Raw genomic sequence first — 25,505 nt, forward strand, 5'->3', positions numbered from 1 at the left:
CAGAGGGTCCCTGTTGAGCACAAGGAGCTGTCGAGCGAGCCCTGCTCCTGGCGGCTCCGAGCGGGAGTTGGGGAGCAGCTGGCTCTCCACGGGGCTATTCCAGCGTGTGTTTGTTCACCATTCATGTGTGCGCACGCCCAGGCACTGCTTGTGTTTACCGTGTCTGCTCACCTGCTGTTTTTGCATCCCTTGGCTGTGTATTTGTGCGTGTGCACACTGCATGCGGTGTGCCGTGATTGGGGGCGCTCACGCCGTTTGCGCGTGCCCTGTTTGTGCCCTGGGGTGTGCAGGGTTGGTGCACGCGCGTGTGCCCCTCCGTGCCGCAGGGACGCTGCTAACTGCTTCCCGCTGCCTCCTGCAGTGTAGATGCCGGCCTGGGTACAGACTGAAAGACGATGGGAAAACCTGCATCGACATTGATGAGTGCACCACCACCTACCCCTGCAGCCAGAAATGCATCAACACGCTGGGAAGCTTCAAGTGCCTCTGCATAGAGGGCTACAAACTAAAGCCCGACCACCCGACCAGCTGCAAAGCCGTCACAGGTGAGAGAGCAGCTCCCCGGGGCACCTGCGCCGAGGGGCTTTGCATGCCGGGGGCCGGGGATCAGACGGAAACCTCTAGGTTTGCGGAGGATCTTGCCGTGTCCAAGGGGCTGGACGCTTTGTTGGTATCTCTGCACCAAGGAGCTCAAGGAGCGTGCCCCCGTCAGGTCTGGACTGGCAGGCTGCAGGCCGGGCAGCCGGGCTTGCTTTGCTGTGTGCTCTCGCTGGGCCGAGCCAGCACCGCACCAGGGAATCTGGGTCCCCTGGCGGTTTTGCTGGGTGGTTTCTGGCTGATGGCTGTTGAGCACGCTGGAGAAGTCCAGGTTCGGCCTGCCACAGTGCAGACCTCCGTGCCTTTGGCCGGCTCCGTTCGGAGGGTTGGTGGCTGTGAGGGCAGTTGCCACCAGCTGCAGGGCCCGTGGAAAGCTGAAGACAGCATTGGAGTGTCTCTGTGCCTGGGGAGGGGGGGATCTGACCCCGTCTGACGCGTCCCCTGTCCTTCCCCTGCAGACGAAGAGCCCTTCCTCATCTTCGCCAACCGCTACTACCTGAGGAAACTCAACCTGGACGGCTCCAACTACACGCTGCTCAAACAGGTGCTGCTGAAGGGGGCGTCTGTGCCGTCTCCACTGGGCAGCCGCTCAGACGTGGCCTTGAACTGGGCTTCTCCAGTTGGGGGTAGGGCGTCCCCACTGGCTCCTAGGGTGGAAGCGGTGTCACCTGAGGGGGATTGCACCCCTCCTCCCTGTCAGGTTTGGGGCTCAGGGAAAAGGCTCCCTTGGTTTAAGGGCTGCTTCTTGGAAGCCACTGAGGGGGCCTCCCTGATTGACAGCAGCTGAGGATATTTGGGCATCTGGAGGCCCCAGCCCAACCCGCAGCCGTGCAGGCTGGGTGGGTGATGGACCCTCCTGCCGCCTCCACTTTGCCCTTGTGCCCCAGACGTGCCCGCTGCTCAGGGGAGGGGGAAAGGCTCCGTCTCGCTTCCTGCTGTGAGCGCTAATGCCAACCTAGCTTGCAAAGGAGCTCCTTGGTAGCCGGCTGCAATATGGTAGGCCCTATGCAAACAATAGGACTGCGCTGATTAGGCCTCAATGGGAGTCGTGTGTCCAGTTCTGGGTGCCACATTTCAGGAAAGATGTGGACAAATTGGAGAGAGTCCAGAGAAGAGCAACAAAAATGATTAAAGGTCTAGAAAACACGACCTAGGAGGAAGATTGAAAAACTTGGGTTTGTTTAGTCTGGAGAAGAGAAGACCGGGAGGGGATGTAACGTTTTCAAGTGCATAAAAAGTTGTTACAAGGAGGAAGGAGAAAAATTGTTCTTAATCTCTGAGAATAGGGCAAGAAGCAGTGGGCTTAAATTGTAGCAAGGGAGGTTTAGTTTGGACATTAGGAAAAACTTCCTAACTGTCCGGGTGGTTAAACACTGGAATAAATTGCCTAGGGAGGTTGTGGAATCTCCGCCATTGGGGATTTTTAAGAGCAGGTTGGACAAACCCCTTCAGGGATGGGCTAGATAATACTTAGTCCTGCCATGAGTGCAGGGGACTGGACTAGATGACCTCTCGAGGTCCCTTCCAGTCCTGTGATTCTATGATTTCAATAGCTCCTTGGTAGCTGGTCCATATACAGTAGGTCCTACGCAAACAATAGCTCCGTGGTAGCTGGTTACGTCTATGGTAGGTCCTACGTAAACATTGGCCGTCCTTGTTTTAAACCTCTCGAGTACAGAGGCTTGGAATCATGGGTGGGGAGGGGCAGGAGGTGGCTCAGTTTTTAAGGAAGGCCCAGTTAACCAGCAGTTGTGGCGAGGTGGCAGCAGGACGAGGCCTAATGTATCTTCCTCACTGGCTCCAGGGGCTGAACAATGCCGTGGCTCTGGACTTCGACTACAGGGAGCAGATGATCTACTGGACAGACGTCACCACGCAGGGCAGCATGATCCGCCGCATGCATGTTAACGGGAGTAACGTCCAGGTGGGCACTGGCGCGCCCTCTTTGGGGGACCTGCACCCATAGCCCCTGTGCTCCCGGCAGGGTGGGTCCGCCGGTGTGGGGGGGGCTTCCGGGCTGGGCCGTGCGTACCTGGGACGGGGCAGGGTTCTTGAGTGGGGAATGGGGCGGGATTTTGAGTGGGTCCCTGGGGAATGGGGTGGGGTCCCAGGGCAGGACCCACACTCCTGGAGGGGAGGGGGTGGGACGGGGCAGGGTCTCTGGGAGGGTCCGTGTTCCTGGGGAATGGGGCAGGGTCCCAGGGCAAGACCTACAGTCCCAGGACGGGATGAGGGGGGCCAGGGCAAGGTCTCTGGGCGGGAGCGGGGTAGGATCCTCTCCGTGAACAGGCCCTGACTTGTCCCGTTCTCCCAGCAGGTCCTTCACCGCACCGGTCTCAGCAACCCCGACGGGCTGGCCGTGGACTGGGTGGGCGGGAACCTGTACTGGTGCGACAAGGGCAGGGACACCATCGAGGTGTCGAAGCTGAACGGGGCCTACCGCACGGTGCTGGTGAACTCGGGGCTGCGGGAACCGCGGGCGCTGGTGGTGGACGTGCAGAACGGGTGAGGGGGCACGGCCGGGTCTCACCTTTCCCTTGTTCCCGGACACAGGATGCTCCGAGCTCCCTTCCGTGGGCTTGCGGATCAGCCCCAGTCCACGGCACCCCCTAGAATTTCTGTTCTGAGCGGGGAGCCTGGAATCAGGACTCCGGGGTTCTGTTCCCGGCTCTGGGAGAGGAGTGTGAGCTAGTGCTTGGAGGAGGGGATTGGAGCAGGACTCCTGGGTTCTGTTCCCACTCCCAGCTCTGCCTCTTACATGCTGGGAAATCTCTCTGCCACTTGGTGACTCACTTTCCCCTCCTGTACGGCGGACAGAAGGCCGCTGTAGCAGGACTGTTGGTGCCTTTTCGATTGACTCAATCTCTCCCGTTGCTGTTCCCTTTGCACCCCAGTTACCTGTACTGGACAGACTGGGGCGACCACTCCCTGATCGGCAAGATCGGGATGGACGGCACCAATCGGAGTGTCATCGTAGACACCAAGATCACCTGGCCCAACGGCCTCACCCTGGACTACATCAACAGCCGCATTTACTGGGCCGATGCCCGGGAGGACTACATTGAGTTTGCCAGCCTGGATGGCTCCAACCGGCACATCGGTGAGGCCAGCCGGCAGCTGCAGCTTTCTGTCAAACACAAATGGTTTTAGCACGGGACTGGGAGCCAGGACTCCTGGGTTCTCGTCCTGACCTAGGAACGCGGGGGTGTTGCCTAGTGCACAGAGCAAGGCACTGGGAGCCAGGACTCCTGAGTTCTAATCCCAGCTCTGCTGCCGACTCTCTCTATGCCCTTGGGCAAATGACCTCCCCTTTGCTTCTTGCCTCAGTTTCCCTATATAGGAACCAGGGATGAGCTGTAGCTGCTGTGGGATTCATGGAGAGCCATGCTGCTGTAGTGCAAGGCAGGTGCTCATCCCCTGCTTCTCAGGAGTGCAGGGGGATAATTAACACTGGTGCATCCAAGAGCTCGTGTATTAATATTAAAGTCTTCTTAAAATCCCCTCCCCTCCGCACTTCCAGTCCCCGGCTTGAGTGGCCTGGCGGCCAAGGGGCCAAGTCCCGTAGGTGACTCAGCAGCAGGGGATTGCAGTGTCTGGTCTGTAGAAGGCGCCACGTTCACACCTGGAGTTGCGCGGGGGGCAGTGCTCCATCCTGCACAACGGGGTTCCCCATGGGGAAGGGGGCTGCGTCCCTGCCTCGTCTGAGCTGCCCCCTCTCCCCACAGTGCTGAGCCAGGACATCCCGCACATCTTTGCGCTCACCCTCTTTGAGGACTACATCTACTGGACCGACTGGGAGACCAAGTCCATCAACCGAGCTCACAAGACCACCGGCGCCAACAAGTCCATGCTGATCAGCACGTTACACCGGCCCATGGACATCCACATCTACCATGCCTACCGCCAGCCAGACGGTGAGGGGGACGGAGCCCAGGGTGGGGGGCCGTCGCCAGGAGCTGGCTCAGCAAGGGCAGGGACCGCAGCCCTGCGGGAACCAAGGCACAAGGCTCCCTGATTTCACACCGTCTCCCAGGGGGTTCTGAGGGAGGGGTGGGGCCCAGCTGGCGCAGTGGGGGTGAGCGCCCAAGGCTTTGGCATCTGGATCCCATCAGTGGCTCTAGTTAGAGACACATCCTCATTCCCAGCCGCCCGAATGGCGGGCGGTCACTTGGGAAGTGAGTTGCCAGGTCTCAGTCTAGTCTCTGTGGTCAGCAGCCCCAGCCGGGTTTGGCCCCCAGCCCCACACTTGCCATCCAGTGTCTGACCTGCCGGCCGGGCTCTCTCCAGCCCGCACACGCTTGCCCATGGGGTCTGGAGTCCGGTCGGGACCTGGCAGGTGGATCAGGATCTAGAAGGGATGGCCACAGAGTCGCTACTTGCTGGGTCTGCTCTCGGATCAGCATGGACCCCGCTGGAGAGACCGCTGCCCGCCTCCGCTTCCCGTGTGCACAGCTCCGAGGGGGGCTCCCCGGATTGCATGGGGCTGGGGCACACCAACTGGGATCCAGACCCTGTGCGGAGTAGGGCTGGGATGAGGGTGAAGGAGAGACGGTGGGGGAAGAACATGAAGGGCGAGGGGAGACATACAACGAGGGAGGGGGATCACCTGCAGAGTGGGGGTCAGGAACCAGCTGCTCCCCCAGACAGTCTCCCCGCAGAAACTCTTACCCCAGCGCACTCTCCTCTCCCCAGTCCCCAGTCACCCCTGCAAAACCAACAACGGCGGCTGTAGCAACCTGTGTCTCCTGTCCCCGGGCGGCAGCCACAAGTGCGCCTGCCCCACCAACTTCTACCTGGGCAGCGATGGCAAGACCTGCGTCTCCAACTGCACGGCCAGCCAGGTAACCCGCCCCTCGGGCCGTGCCCGCTGCTGCCAGGGCCCCGTGGCGCTGGGCGGGTGCAGCAGCATCCCCGGTGTCTACATGTAACCGCCGCCAGACGCGGAGGCCGGAGCCTCTCTTACTCCTGGCCCCCTGGAGATGTGGGGCTGAGGCTCCAGAGAGGGGAGATGTGCGGCTGGGGGCGGGGTGGAGCGGGCAGCTAGCCCTCTTGCTCTCCATGAATCTCGCTGGACAGGGGGTAGGGCAGGTGGAGAGACCCATAGGGAAAAGCTCCCTGGGCCCCATTGGTCCTGGGGGTCGCCCCCATGCTGCTGCCCCCAGGTCCTGCGTGGAGCTGGCCTCATGTCCTCGTCTCTCTGCCACAGTTCGTTTGCAAGAACGACAAGTGCATCCCTTTCTGGTGGAAATGCGACACAGAGGACGACTGCGGGGACCGCTCGGACGAGCCCGAGGATTGCCGTGAGTGCGGGGGGGTGGGATCCCAGTACAACCAGACCCAGGCGCTGCACCACCCCCGGGGCTGAGCTCCCACCCCCATTGGTGACCCCAAGGAGAGGCACAGGGGCCCCAGCTGCACTGCCAGGCACCGCCCGCTCGGAAGGTGGGGTGGGGTCCCCTGCTCCTGCAGCCGCCACTCCCAGCATGGCTCCTGGCGCCTGTGCGGGGACAAAACATTGAACAGGCTGGGGATGAAATGGATCCTTTGCTTAGCACCCGCTCCAGCCCTGACATCCAGTTACCCCGGGCTCCCGGTTGGCTTCTCCGCGAGATCTGCCAGCTCCAGAGCCCCAGGCAGCCCTTCCCGAGGGAGGGGTCCACAGTGAGAACCTCGCTGAGCAGCCTTGTTAACCCCATCACCCCCAGGAACCAGAAGGTTTGTGAGTCAGGGGAGTTCGTTCCATCCCAGCTCCGCTCCCCTCGTAGAGCCCTAGGGGCCACCTTGGCAAGGAATTCAAAACCCGGCCCTACTACTGCCTGGGGAGCCGAGAGCACGGCACAGCCCCCGGCGGGGGGTGAGGTGGGACTCTGAAGCCGAGCAGAGCTGGGCCTGCCGACTGCCTGGTGACTCAGCAGGGGGGCGCTCGTCTCTCTGAGTCACTGCTGATCCGGAGGTGCTGTGCAGAAGGGGGTGCACAGGTGACTCAGCAGGGGGCGCACTCCCCTTGGCTTGGCTGGCCTATGCAGCGGAGTCCTCAGACTTGGTTGTTAGCGAGCCCAGGTGTGACTTGCAGTAATAGGGTGTTTAATGGCCAGTGCCCTACAGCTCCCTGGAATCTTCCTCCTGCTTTTAATTGCAGACGGGAGTCTTGTTTGCTCCCTCTCCTCATTGGCTGTGCAGCATTGCAGCGTGCTGTTAAACAGCAGCCATGCTCCACCCCAGAGATGGCTGCATTTCAGTGATGGGTGAAACAATTCATATCTGAATTTTGTAAACAAGTTCTGGGCCAATTTCCTGCCACCTCTGCAGCCCCATTGACTCCAGTGTGAGGAGTGCCTGTGTAACATGCTTCCCCGCGCGGTGGGATAACAGCCTACTGCTGCTCTCAGCCAATGGAGCTGCTCCTTTGGCTCATGCAGTAGGGGCCTGTGCTCGTGGTGCTGGCAGTCCAGGGTCCCTGCGGCAGCCAGGTTTGCCCTGTGTGTGTCTCCCAGAGCTATGGAAATGCCGGGGTTCATCTGGCGCAAGGCATCACCACCTCCCCTCTCTCGCCCCCAGCTGAATTCAAGTGCCGCCCAGGACAGTTCCAGTGCTCCACCGGGATCTGCACCAACCCGGCCTTCATCTGCGACGGAGACAATGACTGCCAGGACAACTCGGACGAGGCCAACTGCGGTACGGCCCCTGGACGCCTGGGTCCCCAGCAGGGCTCCTGATCCTACAGTGTCCCAATAGCAGCAATGCAAGTCCAGGCGAGGAGTGAGTTCTCCCCTCACTGTGTCCCCTTTTCTGTCCAGATATCCACGTCTGCCTGCCCAGCCAGTTCAAATGCACCAACACCAACCGCTGCATCCCTGGGATCTTCCGTTGCAACGGGCAGGACAACTGCGGGGACGGCGAGGACGAGAAGGATTGTCGTGAGTGACCTCCCCACAAGGGATACCGTGGCGCTGGGGGGCGGCCTCCTGCCTGCGGGCACTCATGGCTGCGATCGATCACCACATGACTGGGGGTGGGGGGCTTGCTTCCTCCCACCGCTCTGCTGTCTGCAGCACGGACAGCCCTGCTCTCTGTATCCCTGCTGGAGTCGCTGCTGTTCTGATTCAGATAAAGGCTTACTCCTAATATCTAGTAGCCATGAGTTCCACAGGTTACAAAATAGCCAAACAACATTTCCTCCTGTCCATTTGAAAAGCACTGCCTTGTACCCATCCTCTCGTCCCCCAGAGCTGACCAGGGGCTCAATTAGCCTAGGTGTTAATTGGAAAGCGCTTGTTCCTGCTTTTGAGGCCAGAGGACTCCTGTGTGACGTTCCCGAGCTGCCCGTCACGTCGCTGTGGGAAAAGAGGCTCGTGATTATCCCGGCCGTGACTCAGAGGCTGCCGTGGCGTCCAGGGGCATTGCTGGGTACTTTGCCCCGGGCCCCGAAGCCCGTCTGCGCTGGGGGGTGATCAAAGGCAGAGCCCCAGTTTCTGCTGCAGGGCCGCCCCCGACTCCCCTTTCCTTTGTGCCCCCTACGCAGCGGAGGTGACCTGCGCCCCCAATCAGTTCCAGTGTGCCGTCACCAAGCGCTGCATCCCCCGCGTCTGGGTGTGCGACCGGGACAACGACTGCGTGGACGGATCAGACGAGCCCGCCAACTGCAGTAAGGAGCAGTTCCCCCGGTGCCGGGGGCGGGAGGCGGGGCTGGCAACCGTGGAGCGTGTGGCATCCTGCCCCCCCTTGTGCCCCAGCAGAGCCCCATTCAGGCCTGGGACAAGGGGGCTGGCAGGGATGGAGGCTTTGAGCTGGGGCCACCTGGCCTGCTGGGAGGTAGACCGAGGATCCCACAGCTCTGTCCTTCAGCCACAAGGGCTGCAACTTGGGGAGCCCTGCGGGGGAGGCGAAGATGGGGGTGCTGGCCCACGCTAACCCCCCTCTGCCTCTTCTCTCCCACCCTCAGCACAAATGACGTGTGGTGTGGACGAGTTCCGGTGCAAGGACTCGGGCCGATGCATCCCAGCGCGCTGGAAATGCGACGGGGAGGACGACTGTGGGGACAGCTCGGATGAGCCCAAGGAGGAATGCGGTGAGCTGGTGCCATGGTCGGCAGGGCCGGGGCGGCCGGGCTGAGCAGCTCTTGCAGCTCCTGCTACATACCGGGGACTGGTCTCCGCAGATCAGGGGGTCAGTCACCAGGTGTGGGGGGGGGGCTGATTGGCTCTGATGGGGGTCACGGCCGCCTCTCTTGTCCACCGTAGATCTGCTCATGGCACTTGGGGCGGGGCACCTGCATTCAGCACTCCCGCACCTACCGGGGTGCCTGCCCCCCAGGCGGGCAGACGAAACTGACATTGGTCTTTTTTTCCCATTTCACGGCCCACCCCATTCCTGGCCTCTTCCCTTCTCCCGCCCCCCGCCTTTCATTGCAGACGAGCGCACCTGCGAGCCGTACCAGTTCCGCTGCAAGAACAACCGGTGCGTGCCGGGCCGCTGGCAGTGCGACTACGACAATGACTGTGGGGACAACTCGGACGAGGAGAGCTGCAGTACGTGCCACCGTCAGCCCCACGCGGGGGAGGCGGGGGGTGGGAACGGCCTCCTCCAGCCTGGGGCAGCCTGCGGCAGATGCGTAGCCCCATGCTGAGTGCGGCATGCGGGCGTGGGCTGGTCCTGCTGCTGGAGATCAGACTTCGGGGGGAGGCTGGTTGCTGTGGGTGGAGACAGGAGGACCCCGCTGGGCTGCTCTCTGGTGGGTCAATGAGCAGATGTATATGGGGCTGTTTTCTTGCAAGCTGTGTCAGGGGCCTGCCCTGTAAACAACGTGTCTCCAGGCTTCCCGGCTCCCCCCCGCGCGGTCTGTTGTGTGTCCTGGAGAGAGACAGAGGAAGGTGATCCCAGCACTGGGACGTGCCCGGTCTGTGCACCATGCCAACTGAACTGCTGAGGAAGGGGTGTATTTCCATGAGCGCAGCCTTCCCTTCCCCTGCATGGCTGCTCTTAAATCAGTTCCCCAGTGTCTTGGATCGGGTTAGCTGAAGTGCGACGTCAGAGGATCCATGCGGCCGTTGGCACAAAATCACTTTTGGCTAATCTGCTTGCACGGCTGCATCAGTAAGGTGTGATTTTAAACCGATGGAAGGCTATGTCTCCACCAGACGCAGGGATGCCTGCCTGAGCCGGGAAGCACGCCTTCCACTCCCGTGTGGACACACCTGCAGCTGACCCATGGCAGGAGGCCATCTGGACACCCTGATTGCAGTTCAGTGGAAGCCGGTTAGGATCAGCTTGAACTGAAATCAGAGTGTCACCACACGGGTTGACACCAAGCGAACTAAACTGATTTAACTGATCCACTGCGTATGTGCGTAGAGACGAGGCCTCACCCAGTCAGTCAAGGGGGACAGACTGCATAAACCAGTTCTCAGTCCTTGGTCCTTGCCCCTCCAGTCTCCTTCCAGTCTTTAGGATGTTTTTTTTTTTTCTTTTTTGTTGCTCTCATGTTGTGTATTTGAGTTTGTGCCATTTCACCTCATCTTACGTTTTTCTCCATTTTCACACTGTCGTTACGGGGCGCTCAGAGGTAGGTTCCTGCCAAAATCTTCTTAATTCCATTTTAAGTATTCAGTAAATAAATAAACAAACAGACCTGGCGCAGAGGGGATGCGGGGCGGGTGGAAGATCAACCTGGATAATCATTCTGAACATGGTCAGCTGAATCTCCCAGAATCTGCTGCCCCCAGGCACAGAGAGAGGAAGGGTTAAATATTACCGCATCCGGAACCAACCGGGACCCATGCATGGCTCATATTTAGCTCCAAGTTCTACCCCTGCCCCATATGCTTCTGCAAGCTGACCCAGATTAGTCTGCTCTCCACAGCCTCAGCCCCCGTCTGCACCTCCCCTCCCACCCCCTTGATGCCTCCAGAGTGGACATGGCGCATGATCTCCCTTGGGTGGAGCAGGAGATGGGGGTGAAAGTAATCCAACAGGTTCCTCCAGGCTGGCGCAGAGCCTTGGGGCTGGCAAAGCAATGAGTTGTGGGGGCGGGAGCAGATCCCCGTTCCGAGCGGGGATTGCTGTGACCTTCAGAGCAGCTCCATGACACAGCAAGGGAGTGCCAGGAGACACGTCGGGCCCACCATGACAGCATACCCATTGGCACTCCCTGCGTTCCTGGGCATCACTCTGCCGGGCCCGAGCTCTGCTGCGGGAGCCAGCAGCTCTGAGGTGCAGCCTCAGCTCTAGGAGATGCAGCTCAAATGTGTCCCACCTTCCCCACCGCCACCAGGGGGCGGCAGCCACACGCAGCGAGTGCACGAGAGCCGTAGCCGCTGATGGGTCAGTCTCGGCCTGTCCCTGTCCCCTTCCACACGGGGGACCCCAGGGGCGTGGGGATTGGAGATGGCGCTGCTGCCGGAGGGGGTAGCTAGAGCTGGGACTGTCCCTCCCTCCCTTCCCCCCTCATCACTCTGGGGAAGCTGGGATGGTTTTGGGGCCAGGGCTGGCATTTGAAGTCAATATGAGCCATGCGCCTCTCTGGCCATTTCCCCAGCTCCTCTTCCTGTCCCACTCCCCCGGCGCCGCTGAATGCGTGTCTGTGTCCGTGCCCGCCCGCCCGGCGAGCCGTGCCGCTCACCGGGGATATCCCCGTCTTCTCTCCCCTCTGCCCCCAGCGCCCAGGCCCTGCTCGGAGAGTGAGTTCTCCTGCGCCAACGGGCGCTGCATCGCCGGCCGCTGGAAGTGCGACGGGGACCACGACTGCGCCGACGGCTCCGACGAGGTATGGACGGGGAGAGGGGGCGGCTTCCCCCCGCCAGCCAGTCTCAGCTCTGGGGCCCAGGCCGTTGCAGCTGTCAGCAAGGGGGGCGCTGGGTGCCAGCCGGGCTGTGGCCTCCTCACGTGGCACCAGGCTGGCACCTGGGTAGCTCGCGACGCCCTGGGGCTGGATCTGTGCTAGGTCCCCCTCTGCCAAGCCCACCCCGCAGTTTTGCCCGGGCGGGGTCACCTGCAGGGCTGCGTCCTGTCTCCCGGGGCCCCACCGCTCACCCGCTGTCTCCTCCCGCCTTGCAGAAGGACTGCACGCTGCGCTGCGAGTTCGACCAGTTCCAGTGCAAGAACGGGCATTGCGTCCCTATGCGTTGGCGCTGCGATGCCGACGCCGACTGCATGGACGGCAGCGACGAGGAGAACTGCAGCACCGGGGGTAACCGCAGCGCGGCCGGAGGGCTCGCCCTCCCCCGTGTCCTGAGCCACACACACCACCCCATGCCTGGCGGCCGGCTTAACTCCGGAGCCTAATGAGGGAGCCAGCCGCTCTGGGATGGAATCACGCACCCCACCTGCCCGTGCCGTCGGGCATTTGCGTTGCAGGGCCGTGCCTGCCAATAAATAAAGGGCAAGAACCTGCCCCTGGGTGTCTGCCCCCCAGATCCATGGGCCTGCTGTGGCTGTATGGGGGGTGCTGCCCCGGGCCTGGGATCAGTCTCCGGGGCTCCTTTCCGATCAGCCAGCTGAGGGGGCTCCAGCAAGCTCCTGCCCCTGTCCTGCCCCCGGGTGCAGCCCACGAGCGCGGTCCCTTACGCGCCCATCTCCCCCTCCCTGCAGTGCGCACCTGCCCCCTGGACGAGTTTCAGTGCAACAACACCCTGTGCAAGCCGCTGGCGTGGAAGTGCGACGGAGAGGACGACTGTGGGGACAACTCGGACGAGAACCCCGAGGAGTGCTGTGAGTGTCCCCTGTCTTGCCCGGCCTCCTGCCCCCGGCTAACCCGCATCCTTGCCTGCGGGGATGGGCGGGGGGGGGTGCTGGAGGGGGCGGGGCTCTGGGAGGCATGAGGGCGAACCTTTTGGAAATGAAGCCGCAGCTGGACGGGGTAGGCGGTGCCCTGAGCTGACCCAGAGAATCCTCTGTCTTGTCTGGTGACATGATAGCCCATTGCCAGATTTGGGGGGCAGGAAGGAATTTGATCCCCAGTGTGATTGGCAGGGATCTGGGGAAGCAGAGAGTTGGGAGGTTAGCGTGGGGGGAGCACTGGGTCAGGGGCTGGAGCCTGGCGGCCTTTTGCTTCCCTCTGCCCCATGGGGCATGGATCACCTGCTATCCCACCCAGGCAATTCCCTGCCATCTCAGCCTGGGGGCCTGGAAGAAGGCAGGTGACCCTGGGGGATTTCCAGAGAGTTTTGGGTCAGACCCGTTCGGAGTCAGGTTCTCCAGCTGGGCCGGGCCCTCCAGTGGAGTCCGAGTCCTGGCACTTGGGCCTGTTTGTGGTGGGGACGGGGCTGGGCAGCGTGGGACTGACTCAGGCCGGGGCGTCTCCATTCACCGGCTCCGCCTGTCTGTCACCGGCGCAGTGAGGTTCCAGTGCCCACCCGGCCGACCGTTCCGCTGCAAGAACGACCGCGTGTGCCTGTGGATTGGGCGTCAGTGCGACGGCATCGACAACTGCGGGGACGGCACGGATGAGCGGGACTGCGGTGAGCAGCCCTGAGGTCACGGCAACTAGCCCGTTCTAGAGATGAGCGGAGTTAGGCCCGGGCAGGATCCCCACCTTAGCCATGGCTACAGAGCAAGTCACATGTAGAGCCAGGAACAGAACCCAGGAGTCCTGGCTCCCAGCCCTCTGCTCTAACCACTAGATCCCTGTCTGCTCCCAGAGCCAGGGATCGAACCCAGGAGTCCTGGCTCCCAGCCCTCTGCTCTTACCACTAGATCCCTGTCTGCTTCCAGAGCCAGGGATTGAACCCAGGAGTCCTGGCTCCCAGCCCTCTGCTCTAACCACTAGATCCCTGTCTGCTCCCAGAGCCAGGGATCGAACCCAGGAGTCCTGGCTCTCAGCCCTCTGCTCTAACCACTAGATCCCTGTCTGCTCCCAGAGCCAGGGATCGAACCCAGGAGTCCTGGCTCCCAGCCCTCTGCTCTAACCACTAGATCCCGGTCTGCTCCCAGAGCCAGGGATAGAACCCAGGAGTCCTGGTTCCCAGCCCTCCGCTCTAACCATTAGATCCCGGTCTGCTCCCAGAGCCAGGGATTGAACCCAAGAGTCCTGGCTCCCAGACCCCTGCTGTAATCACTAGCCCCCACCCCCTCTTCCTGCACTGTTCCCCATTGTATCCTTCCTGAGGCAGGGAATGTGTGTCTGTCTGTGGGGCCGGGGACAGTGCCGCTGAGCCCCCAGAGCTGCTCCCGTGCTCTGGTCTCAAGCCCACTGCCCTGCCGGCCCCACAGAGTCACCCACCGCCAGGCCCAAGAGCTGCAACCACGAGAAGAACGAATTCCTCTGCAAGAACAAGAAATGCATCAGCGCCCTCCTGCGCTGCAACTTCTTCGACGACTGCGGGGACGGCTCGGACGAGGAGCAGTGTTCCCAGGGCGGTGAGTGGGATGTACAGCCAGTCTCTCTGGCCACAAGTTGTACTAGTTCACAGGCTGGATTTCCTTTCAGCCAGGGACCCCTCCCTCAGGTCAGAGTCCTTCGGGTGTTCATTGATGTCCTGAGCAGAGAGATGGGAGAAGGAGAGGCGAGTTGAAGATCATTGTCTCTCATTTTTATATCACCCTCCCTCTTTGAGGGTTACCCCCAACTGGGGGGCGGCGGACGTGGGGGTTGAACTTTCTCTGTGAGGAAATGTTAATTTCTTGTTTACACCTTCCTGCTGCTGAAGAACGGTTGCTTAAGCTGGTGATAGCTCTTTAACACCTGTCTGGGGTGCTAGCATGTCTTTGTCTCTGAAAAACTAGTTTGCAGCTGCTTGTCTGAACCTTGGAACAGGTTATAACAATGATACATAGTAGAATTTTATTATTTCACATACAGGAAATAGATAGACATAGACATATTGTACCAAGACAATAATGTTCAGCAGATTATGAGTTTTCAAATGATCTCTCACAAGGCATTCTTTGTACAAAATTTATCATAGTCTTGTAAAAGTGGCGACCGTAATACTACAGACGGTCACAGAGGGCAGGGCTGGGCTAGCAGGGGGCTGTGGGTCAGGATTGAGGGGCACCAGCAGGGCTGTATTTGGGGAGCCCAGGAGCCTAGCAGGGGCTGCGGGTCAGGATTCTCCCAGCAGCCCTCTCCCTCCAAGGTTTTGCTCTGTCAGGCCTGGGACAGTGTTCCCAGGAGGCCTGAAATCTGCTCTCCTATTGAGGTCCCACGTTCGCCCACAGATGCCACCCGGGGGGGAAGGTGCCGGCTCCGGGGCAGCGCGGCAGTTGGTACAGTCCTTGGACCCATGGCCACGCCCTGACGAACTGCTTGGCCCTTTGTCCCCTATGCAGATCCCAAGATGTACGGCTGCCACACCAATGTGACCATGTGCGGGGACGAGGCCAAGTGCATCCAGTCCCAGACGGCCGTGTACTGCACCTGCCGTAGTGGCTTCCAGAAAGCCCCCGACAAAAACACCTGCCAAGGTACCACGCCACGGGGTGCAGAGCTCTGCCGGGCGGGAGGGGCAGAACAGAGCCCGGCCTGGCCTCTGCCTCCAGGGACCGGGGCTCTGCTGAACTCCCAAGAGGGACCGGGGGCTTGACCATGCTCCCCACGGGTATGGGGCAGGTTCAAGGAATGGGGGGTTGCCTGTTGCGTAGCACAGTCCCAGGGCCATGCCCAGCTGTGGCCACCAGTGCCCTGCCTTTCCGGGGACAGTCTTCTGAAGGAGACAAGGGCAAGATTTCCCAGAATGCCCAGGGACTCTGGGGAAGAGGGGCCTGGTTTTCAGCTGGCGGGTGCCAGGAATAGGACCCAGGTGTCCCGAGTCCCAGTCAAGTGCTTCACCCACTAGAACTCAGAAGCATGTTCCATGAACGCCGCCCAGGTGGGGAGCAGCTGACTGGCACCCTGACCTTGGCCTGGCGGACGGCACGGCCAGTTTGGGCACCACGTTCCCGGAGCTCTCCGCAGACGGCCCATCCCTGGCCCAGCCTTGGCTCCCCAAAGGTCCCGTCACCGCCAAGTAGCTGCCGCTCTCCCTGCGTGGGAGAACTGCTCTGCTGAGCAGCTGGGGGGCATGGCCCAAGTGGCGAAGGCATGATCCCTGGCGCCCCAAGAGTCCTGGCCAACACCAGGAGAGACCAGCAGGGCACTAAGGCTCAGCTTCTGGGCCGGGGCTGGGGTGCTCACGAGGGTGGAGCCGGAATGGGGTCGAACGCAGGCACCCCTGGACCTCTGGCCTCAGCCCGCCTTACCCTGGAGCTCGGAGCTGTTTTGTGCCAGCCCGTGGTTCCCGGGAGGGGATGTATCGCCTGCCGCCGTGCGGCACCCTCTGCTCTCAGGTAGGACAGCCCTTGTGGGCCCCCCTGCCCCGTCGCAGCTCCCCCGGTCCCCTCACGGCCTGTCTGCCTCTGATCCCCTCCCAGACATCAACGAGTGCTCGACGTTCGGGACCTGCTCCCAGCTCTGCAACAACACCAAGGGGTCCCACGTCTGCAGCTGCGCCCGGAACTTCATGAAGACCCATCACACGTGCAAGGCGGAAGGTACATGGGGTGCGGGCGGTTTGGAGGCATATCCATCTCCCTGGGACCCCAGCTCCCCCCTCTCAATCCCTTCCTGTCCCTGCACCCCCAGCATCTGTCCCACACGGCCCTGGCAGGATCTGCCCCATGGTGGGAGGCTGCTGGGCTCCACCCTGGCCCCTCCGCCCGTCCCTGACTGATGGAACGAGCCAGAGCCACAGCTCAGTCCCACTGCCCAGAGCTGGCCAAGCCCGCCCCCTCCTAGCGGGCGCCTCCCCTGTGCCCCCTGAGAGCTGCGTTCCACTGGGCCCCCAGCCGACAGCTGTCCCCCCGCAGGCTCGGAGCAGCAGATCCTTTACATCGCCGACGACAACAAGATCCGCAGCATGTACCCCTTCAACCCCAACTCGGCCTACGAGCCGGCCTTCCAGGGCGACGAGAACGTGCGCATCGACGCCATGGACATCTACGTCAAGGGCAACAAGATCTACTGGACCAACTGGCACACGGGCAAGATCTCCTACCGCGAGCTGCCGTCGTCTGCCGCCTCCACCGCCTCCAACCGCAACCGCCGGCAGCTGGACGGGAGCGTCACCCACCTCAATGTGAGCGGGCGCTCGGGGCTCCGGGGGGCCGGGGTGAGCCGGGCCAGAGCGCTAAGGCCCCGCCTCTCTCTGCCTTGCAGATCTCAGGGCTCAAGATGCCGCGGGGCATCGCCGTGGACTGGGTGGCCGGGAACGTCTACTGGACGGACTCCGGGCGCGACGTCATCGAGGTGGCGCAGATGAAGGGCGACAACCGCAAGACCCTGATCTCGGGCATGATCGACGAGCCCCACGCCATCGTGGTCGACCCGCTCCGAGGGTACGAGACCCGCCCCCCATCCAAAACCCCCATCCCACCCGCTGCACTGCCCCCCGCTGTATCCAGACCCCACCCTGTCCCATGCCCTGCCCCCCTATCCAGCCCCCACGCCCCACCCCATCCCATGCCGTGCCCCCCAGTATCCAGCGCCTGTGCCCCACCCCGTCTCACACCCTGCCCCCCCATTCCAGCCCCTGCACCCCACCCTGTCCCATGCCATAGTGCTCGACCCGTTCTGAGGGTAAGAGACACCCCCACCCCTGTATCCAGCTCCCCTGACCAATCCCCTTTCTTTCATTTGGCACCCGCACACCACCCTCATATCCAGCTCCCCCCATCTGCCACCACCCTCCCCCACGACACATGTCCCCCATTGCCGGCTGGAGAGGCCCCCATCTTACCCCAGGGAGGCTGGGCAGCCTCAGGGTTGCCCCAGTGGGTGTCTGGGTGTCCCCCTGGGGCGTGTGGGCAGGGGGATCCCTGCTGGGTGTGAGTGCCTAGGCCCCTGGCGTCGTGGGGCGATGGAGTAACTGCCATGGGGAGGCGCCAAGGTCCCCCTCCTCGGGGCTGGTGCGGATTAACCCTTTGAGGGCCCGTCGTGCCCCAAGCCGGGTTCCCAGCGTGCCTCCGGCTCAATCCCACGTCTCTGCAGCATAAACAGGCCATTGAGGTCAGTGGGGCTGCGGGCCTGGGGCACTGCAGTTTCGGGGGCTGGGCACCAGGGGCCGTGCCGCTCCGCCCCTCCCCTCCCCCAGGGACCCACTCCACCACGGCCTTTCCTCCCTTCACAGGACCATGTACTGGTCTGACTGGGGCAACCACCCCAAGATCGAGACGGCCGCAATGGATGGGACCATGAGGGAGACGCTGGTGCAGGACAACATCCAGTGGCCGACAGGTGAGCAGGGCCGGGCACGGTGGGCAGGGCAGGGGGTGAGCAGCTCAAAACGGGGCTCTGGGTCCCCCTCCACCCAGCGAGGGTTCAGGCAGGTAGCATGCTCCGGAGTGAGGGCACCAGCCCAGGACTCCTGGGTTCTCTTCCCAGGTCTGCCTCTGTCTTGTATGGCTTTGGGTAAGTTGCTTTGTGACTTGGTTTCCCTCTTCTGTAACCAACGCCACTTCAAAGTGCTTGGGTACCTGGAGAGTCTGTTGCAACACCTCACTTCTGCCCCATCTGCCCTCTTCCTGGGGGTCCCGCACCTGGGGACTCTGGGAGCCGGGCCCTGCTGCCGTTCAGCCCATCTTGGGGTGTCTGGCCCACAACTCACTGGCCGTGCGGAGCTGCCCGCCCGGGCTGCAGACCGACGGGGTCTCAGCGCGTGTCTCCCCGCAGGCCTGGCTGTCGACTATCACAATGAGCGGCTGTACTGGGCCGACGCCAAGCTCTCTGTCATCGGCAGCATCCGTCTCGACGGCACCGACCCCGTCGTGGCCATCGATAACAAGAAAGGTGAGAGGCTGCTGCAGAGACCCGGGCTGGGCTGGGGCGGGGGAGGTCTCCGTAGGACAGGCAGCCACCACCCACCCCCTCCCAGGGCGCAGGGATCTGGCATCCTGTCTCCAGAGCGCACCGAGACAGAGGGACCGGAGCTGTTCCCTCACTGCCCACAAGGGGTCACCAGTGAGCAGCTGCGGAGGAGACCCAGCCCCCAGAGCTCCCCCCTCGACTCAGCCAATCGTGCTGCGTCCCGTGTCCTGCCCCGTTCCCGCAGCAGCCCTGATACCGGGGTAGAGAGGCCCTTGGCCAGACACGCAGCAGGTATCCGGTTACAGCTGACTCTGCACCCCTCCCGCCCTGTCCCCCCAGGACTGAGCCACCCCTTCAGCATCGACATCTTTGAGGATTACATCTACGGCGTCACCTACATTAACAACCGCATCTTCAAGATCCACAAATTCGGGCCCGGGCCCGTCACCAACCTGACGTCTGGGCTGAACCACGCCACCGACGTGGTGCTCTACCACCAGTACAAGCAGCCGGATGGTGAGTCCCGGGGCCAGCCAGGGACCCCCCAGGGCTGCTCGGCCTCCTCTGCCCTGCCCGGAGCACCCTGGGTTACAGCACTGGGCACCCCCTTCTGCCTAGCCGTAAAGGAAAGAGGGGTCACAACCACTGAACAGCCCTCTCCAGCCTGAGCTGGGGTGGCTGGGGCTGGGGGACACGAGGTCAGATGGGCCCATTGGTCTGCTCCGGGGCAGCAGGGAAGGGGGCCGGATACCAGGGTAGATGGGCTTGTTGTTCGGACCTAGCGTGTCACAAACAAGGGAGGGGGAAGAGGACTCAGAACTAGACCTCTCCAACGCGGGGAGTCACAGCCCTGCCCTAGAGAGAAGGGGCCAGGCAGCCAGCCAGAGCGGGTACAGCCAGGAGCGACAGCAGCATGCCGGACAGCCTGGGAAGAGCCCCAGGGGGTGGGCGCCTCCGGAGGGTGATGCTACAAGCACTGGGACGGCCGGGGGGTGCCCGGCCAGGTACCCCCCACCCTGCGCTCCCTTCGCCCAGACACCCCTCCCCTCTCTCTCGCAGTGACCAATCCCTGCGACAGGAAGAAATGCGAGTGGCTCTGTCTACTCAGCCCCAGCGGCCCCGTCTGTACCTGCCCCAACGGGAAGCGGCTGGACAACGGCACGTGCGTGGTGATCCCTTCGCCCACCGTCTCGCCTGTCGGTAGGTGGTGCCCCCCAGGGGGGGAGGAAGCTGCAGCAAGGCCACGCCCCCTCCAAGGGATGCTGCCCAAGAGGGGGGCCACTGGGTGGACAGAGCATCTCCCAGGGTCACCACGTTCCCCTGCCCCCGCCGGCACTGTAAGGGTTAAGATTGCCCCCCGGCCCAGTCCGGGGTATTGCTGGTCCACCCAGAGCCGTGTGCCCACAGGGCGCGGTACCAGCCCCTCGGCTGGCACTGTGCCCGCCCCGCTCACGCCCCTCCCGCGCTCTCCAGTCCCGACCAGCGACGCCTGCGACCTGGTCTGCCTGAACGGGGGGAGCTGCTTCCTGAACGCCCGCAAGCAGGCCAAGTGCCGATGCCAGCCGCGTTACAACGGCGAGAAGTGCCAGCTGGACCAGTGCTGGGATTACTGCCAGAACGGGGGCACCTGCGCCGCCTCCCCCTCAGGTATGGGGCACTGCCAGCCAGGGCCGGGGGAGGGGCGCCCGTGGGGCTGGGGGGGGGCACCGGGGTAGGTGGGGCCCGTGGGGCTGGGGGAGGGGCACCGGGGTAGCTGCCCTGGCTGTGGTCCGACAGGGCTGAGATCAGGGCTGGAGGGGCCGGGTGGTGTGGCTGGGAGCTGCGGGCGCCCAGGGACACGGGGCCGGCTGGGCCGTGCCCCGGAGCCCCCGGCGCCAGTGTGGGAGGCAGGACCGGGGCAGGGCCGGTCTGGTGAGCGAGCGTCAGCTGGGCGGATCCGGCTGCCCTCGGTGCCCAGAGCTGAGCGGAGGGTCCGAAGCCCCGAGGCTCTGGTGTCAGCGTCCTCACGAGCGACTCCCGCGGCCCCGCCCCGCTGACGCCTTGGCCCCCTTCCCAGGGATGGCGACGTGCCGCTGCCCCACCGGCTTCACTGGGCCCCGGTGCAACCAGCAGGTGTGTGCCGAATACTGTCTGAACAACGGCAGCTGCAGCGTCAACCAGGGCAACCAGCCCAACTGCCGCTGCCCAGCCGGCTTCCTCGGCGACCACTGCCAGTACCGTGAGTGGGGCGAGCCGGACGCCCGGGTCCTCTCCCCAGCCGGGAACGGGTGGGGCGGAGTGGTCGGAGCAGGGTGGGTGGGGGGTGCTGGGAATCAGGACTCTGGGGTTCTCTCCCCGGAGCTGGCAGGGGATTAGGGTCTAGCTGGAGGGAAGTGGGGGGGGTCTAGTGGTCAGAGGGGCCAGGGTTGGGAGCCAGGCCACCTGGGTTCTCTCCCCAGCTGGGAGGGGAGTGGGGCCGAGTGGTCAGAGAGGAGGGTAGGGGTTTGGGAGCCAGGACTCCTGGATTCTCTCCCCAGAGCTGGAGGAGAGTGGGGTCTAGTGGTCGGTCAGAGAGGTGGGTGGGGTTGGGAGCCAGGACTCCTGGGTTCTCTCCCCAGAGCTGGAGGAGAGTGGGGTCTGGTGGTCGGTCAGAGAGCGGGGTGGGGTTGGGAGGCAGGACTCCTGGGTTCTCTCCCCAGCAGGGAGGGGAGTGGGACCAAGAGGTCAGGGCATGGGCCCTGCTGCTCCCTCCACTCCCCCCTCCCACTGCCTGCCCTCTCCCCCACAGGCCAGTGCTTCGACTACTGTGAGAACGAGGGCGTGTGCCAGCTGGCGGCCGGCGGGGCCAAGCAGTGCCGCTGTCAGCCGCAGTACGAGGGCGCCCGCTGCCAGGTCAGCAAGTGCTCCCGCTGCCAGGAGGGCACGTGCAGCATCAACAAGCAGACCGGCGAGGTCACCTGCACGTAAGTGTCCGCTCACGGGGGAAGGGTGCCAGCCACGCCTGGCGTCTGGGGGCAGCTGAGCCTGCCTGCGGGCAGGGACTGTGATGGGGGCAGGGCTAGGAGAACAGGGGCACCGAGCTGCTCTGCCCAGAACAGCGCCCTGGTGATCGGGGCATGGAGGGGAGCTGGCTCTGCGCCCGGCCGGCCCCGTCTGGAGAGCCCTCGCGCCCAGCTCCCTGGCTGCAGGCGTGGTAGGGGGAGCAGGGTCAGTGGGGTGGGCACCTGGAGGGTTTGGGATGTGTGCGCTGATCATGCCCCATCTCTGCCCTACATCTGGGGGGCAGAGGCAGTGGCGGGGGGTCATGAGGAGGGATCGGGGTGCATGTGGTGACCCCACCGCGTCTCTGCCCTACAGCTGGGGGGGGCCAGGGACAGTGTGGGGGCACGAGGAGGGATCGGGGTGCGTGCGCTGACCTTGCCCCGTCTCTGCCCTACAGCTGCCCGGATGGCAAGGTGGCACGGAGCTGCCTGACCTGCGACAACTACTGCCTGAACGGGGGCACCTGCGCCATGAACAGCAGGACACAGATGCCGGAATGCCAGTAAGCACCGCCCGGCCCTGTGGCATGGGGGTGACGGGGCTGTGGGGCGGCTCTGCCGGCCGGGCACTCCCATGGCAAAGCCTCCATGCAGGGCCCAGCTCAGCCCCCTTGTCCTGCCAGGAGCTGCCTGAGCGGGAGCTGCCGGGATGTGTCCCCTGCTCCGAATCTCAGCAGAGCCCCCCCAGCAACAGGGGGGGTATCTCCCCCCCCCCGAAATGGAGGAGGCACGAGTAGCAGGGGCGCCCGCTCTGCGAGCCACCAGTCCAGACACTCTCCGTGCTCCCCAACCCGCTCCCTCCCTGATCCACGTGCCCCTTCCCTGTGTTCCTGCTCCGTGTGCCCCCCATCCCTGCGCCCCACTCCCCCTAATCCTGCGCTTGGCCTCCCGCCCTGCCAGGTGCACGACGGATCTGACGGGGCTGCGGTGCGAGGAGTTTGTGGTCAGCGAGCAGCAGAGCGGCCGTATGTATATGGGGGGGCATTTCCCTGCTCCCTGGGGGTCCCCGGGGGAGGGCGGGTGTCTGCACCCACAGAGCCAGCTCATCCCACTGCTCCCCCATAGAAATCTCTCAGTCCCCTTTCAGCTGGCGAGGGGCTCAGCGCCCCATTCCCGCCCCCCCACCCCGGGCACCTCGGCGCCAGGCCCAGATCGCTGCAGACAGTGGAGAGCCCACCCCATGAGCCGGGCCTGGGGGGGGTTAGGGGCTCCCCAGCTGGGCCCTGATGCGCCGCCTGTCCCTGCCGCCCCAGGAACGGCCTCCATCGTCATCCCCATCATTTTGCTGCTGCTCATCGTGCTGCTGGCCCTGGCGGTCTTCTGGTACAAGCGGCGGGTTAAAGGGTGAGTCGTGGGGGGCAGGATCTTACTGGGCCGGGGGTGGGGCCTGGTACTGGGCTGGGGGAGGTGTTACCAGGACGGGGCGGTTTTGGGGGACCTGGCCCTGGGCCGGGGGAGGAGTTATCGGGGCAGGGGGTGGGTTGGAGGAGTTATCGGGACAGGGGGTGGGTTGGGGGGACCTGGCCCGGGGCCGAGATCCTAGTCACAGGGTCACCTGGCTGTGGGGCCCTGCCCCTGTGATATGGATGGCTCACTCCCTGCAGCATGGGGCTCCCCAAGCACTTTGCCCCACACACTGCCCCCCGCTCTGACAGGCACCTGCCTCTGCCCCCCATGCCCAGCGCTGACCCTGTGCTTGCCCCCTGCTCCCCAGCGCCAAGGGCTTCCAGCACCAGCGGATGACGAACGGCGCCATGAACGTGGAGATCGGGAACCCCACCTACAAGATGTACGAGGGGGAGCCGGAGGACGACGTGGGGGAGCTGCTGGACGCCGACTTCACCCTGGACCCAGACAAGGTGAGGGTGGGGGTGGGAGCCGGCCCCACGGGGACCCTGCAGGAGGGGTGCCACTGGCCCGAGACGGCAGGGGCTGCGGAGGGGGAGGCTCTCAACTCTGGGGTGGGGAAGGGGGACGGGGCAGGGACTGCAGAGGAGATGGGGTGGACAGTGGAAGGCTCCCCCCCATGGGGACCTTCTGTGTCCCCCCCCCCCTTACCTTTCCTCACCCCTCGCTCTCTCCCCCAGCCCACCAACTTTACCAACCCCGTCTACGCCACCCTCTACATGGGAGCCCACAACAGCCGGAACTCGCTGGCCAGCACGGACGAGAAGCGGGAGCTGCTGTCGCGGGGCGCGGACGACGACCTGGCTGACCCACTGGCATAGGGGGCAGGGACGGGGGGGGTTGGGCAACCCCCTAGCACAGGGGGCAGAGACGGGGGGAGGGGGCTGCAGTGCCGCCGGTTTGGAAAAGCCAATAAAGAGACAAGCTGGGGGGGTGGGGGGAGACAGACACTGTATAAATGTACAAATGAAGGATTATTACTTTTATATGTGAGCAGTATTATTACCTGTCTATTCCCCGGGCCGGGCCAGGCTCCCCCTGCGGGACGAGCCGGCAGCGAGGGGTGAAGCCAGGGGGGTGTCGGAGCAGGAACAGCCAGGGGTTCAAGTGGAGGGGACTAGCCGGCTTGGCTCCATAGGGCTGGGTCCAAGGCTGTTGCGGGGATCCCCCCTTGGCTGGGGGGGCTGCGGGGCAACATTAACCCTGCAATCACACACACACGCACCCCCCCCGGAGCTGCCGGCTCCTCGGTTGGGTTCCGGTGGGTTCCCCCCCCCGGGGCGCCATGTCCAGCCCCCCCGAAGCGACGAACAAATCAGTCTGGGGCCGACACCGTGACTCGATCCCCCCCTACATGCAGCCTCCCCCCCCAGCACCTGCAGGGGGAGGAGCCAGATGGTGCATGGGAGAAAGTGATGAGAGCTCCTCCCCCTTGTCCTCAGCCCCGCCCCTCCCATCCCCATTCGCCATTGCAATCCTGTCCCACCAATCTATTTCCTCGCTCCCACCTCACCAATCACCTTCCTTCCCGCCCCTGCTCCCACCCCTCCAATCACCTTCCTACCCTCGTCCCGCTCCCACCCCTCCAATCACCTTCCTACCCTCGTCCCGCTCCCACCCCTCCAATCACCTGCCCCAGAGCACTCTCTGGGTGGGATCCCCTTTTCCTCCCCTCCCCCGGCCCGGGCACTGATTCCTGGCGGGGGGGGCGCCCCATGGCTGGAGCGGGGGCCCTTGCGGGGGGCTCCTTCCCTTTGCGCCTGGCGCCATGTTTAGAGCATGCTCCTGCGGCCGAAGGGGGGGGCCGGGCACCGGGCTCGCCTAGGGCTGCCGCCGGCCTGCCCCGCGGGGCCAGCTTCCTCTCCCCTCGTTTCTCCCACCGGCATTTTTTTGAAAACCGAATCGAATGGCCTAGCTTTTCTAGTAGGGGCGGGATAGCACCTGCGGGGGGCGGGGCCCCTCCGGCCTTTGGCGGGGGGGCGCCTTTTCATAACTTTTGCTGGATTACTTTACAACTAAACACAGAGATTGTTATAAATAAAATTTTTAAAAACTGCGGCCCGGCTCCTGCTGCTTGGAGGGGGCTGGGGGGCTACTGGGCCAGCGGCTCACCTGGGATTGGGGCGACATTGCCCCAGCTGCTGCAGGCACAGGGTGACGGCCCCCATCCCAGCACACTGGAGCCGGGTGATGCCGACCTAGGGCACGAGACAGCCCCCCCCCGTCAGATCAGAGCCCGGTCGTGCCAGGCACTGGGCTGACCCAGGGCAAGAGGCAGCCCCTGACCTGTCAGAGCGGTGCCCACAGCAGGGACACGGGGTGTTGGAGGAACAGGGCTTGCCCTGCCTTCCCCAGGGGGCAATTGGGCATATGGAGGGGGGAGCAGAAAGCATTGCGGGGGAGGCAGGCGAGCAGGGGTCCTAGCTCGGTGCAAATCTGCCGGTACTTGGTACTGCCACAAGGGGGCAGCAGCCCCCCATTGTCTCCCCCTTTCCCCATGACTCCGTCCGGCTCCCCGCAGAGCCCCAGCCAGGCCCCTGAGCCAGACGGGTTAGCACTGAGGAGCCGGGTAAGTGTCAACCCCCTTGCCCTCTTGCTGGAATATCACCTTAACTCTGCCCCACAGCACCACACCCAGGCCAGCTGCCTGCTCCCCAAACAGGTGACCCCCACACCTGGGGGCACATCCCAGCCCCACCTCCCTT

General features: G+C 63.6%; 1 protein-coding gene across 2 annotated transcripts in view; it reads left to right on the forward strand.

Moving 5' to 3' along the window:
* Window positions 1-24,856, forward strand: part of LRP1 (LDL receptor related protein 1) — a 187,191-nt gene extending 162,335 nt beyond the window's left edge. Inside the window, exons 56-89 of one of the 2 annotated variants that reach the window (XM_073318798.2) lie at window positions 362-545; window positions 1,056-1,141; window positions 2,402-2,521; window positions 2,912-3,102; window positions 3,492-3,697; window positions 4,323-4,511; window positions 5,290-5,438; window positions 5,804-5,897; window positions 7,156-7,272; window positions 7,395-7,514; window positions 8,120-8,242; window positions 8,540-8,665; window positions 9,009-9,125; window positions 11,253-11,359; window positions 11,650-11,782; window positions 12,184-12,303; window positions 12,930-13,052; window positions 13,804-13,950; window positions 14,863-14,997; window positions 15,943-16,062; window positions 16,378-16,646; window positions 16,727-16,905; window positions 17,697-17,803; window positions 18,239-18,355; window positions 18,713-18,889; window positions 19,433-19,573; window positions 19,847-20,020; window positions 20,430-20,591; window positions 21,141-21,315; window positions 21,792-21,896; window positions 22,294-22,358; window positions 22,647-22,737; window positions 23,108-23,252; window positions 23,481-24,856. In XM_073318798.2, coding sequence (XP_073174899.1) covers window positions 362-545; window positions 1,056-1,141; window positions 2,402-2,521; window positions 2,912-3,102; window positions 3,492-3,697; window positions 4,323-4,511; window positions 5,290-5,438; window positions 5,804-5,897; window positions 7,156-7,272; window positions 7,395-7,514; window positions 8,120-8,242; window positions 8,540-8,665; window positions 9,009-9,125; window positions 11,253-11,359; window positions 11,650-11,782; window positions 12,184-12,303; window positions 12,930-13,052; window positions 13,804-13,950; window positions 14,863-14,997; window positions 15,943-16,062; window positions 16,378-16,646; window positions 16,727-16,905; window positions 17,697-17,803; window positions 18,239-18,355; window positions 18,713-18,889; window positions 19,433-19,573; window positions 19,847-20,020; window positions 20,430-20,591; window positions 21,141-21,315; window positions 21,792-21,896; window positions 22,294-22,358; window positions 22,647-22,737; window positions 23,108-23,252; window positions 23,481-23,621 — 4,755 coding nt within the window. In that variant the 3' untranslated portion in view covers window positions 23,622-24,856. The remainder of the gene's footprint in view (window positions 1-361; window positions 546-1,055; window positions 1,142-2,401; window positions 2,522-2,911; window positions 3,103-3,491; window positions 3,698-4,322; window positions 4,512-5,289; window positions 5,439-5,803; window positions 5,898-7,155; window positions 7,273-7,394; window positions 7,515-8,119; window positions 8,243-8,539; window positions 8,666-9,008; window positions 9,126-11,252; window positions 11,360-11,649; window positions 11,783-12,183; window positions 12,304-12,929; window positions 13,053-13,803; window positions 13,951-14,862; window positions 14,998-15,942; window positions 16,063-16,377; window positions 16,647-16,726; window positions 16,906-17,696; window positions 17,804-18,238; window positions 18,356-18,712; window positions 18,890-19,432; window positions 19,574-19,846; window positions 20,021-20,429; window positions 20,592-21,140; window positions 21,316-21,791; window positions 21,897-22,293; window positions 22,359-22,646; window positions 22,738-23,107; window positions 23,253-23,480) is intronic. The other variant, XM_073318799.2, reaches the window with a different exon arrangement.
* The last annotated feature ends 649 nt before the right edge of the window (window positions 24,857-25,505 follow it).

Source organism: Lepidochelys kempii, chromosome 20 (genome assembly GCF_965140285.1).
Source record: "Lepidochelys kempii isolate rLepKem1 chromosome 20, rLepKem1.hap1, whole genome shotgun sequence".
Lineage (NCBI taxonomy): Eukaryota > Metazoa > Chordata > Testudines > Cheloniidae > Lepidochelys > Lepidochelys kempii.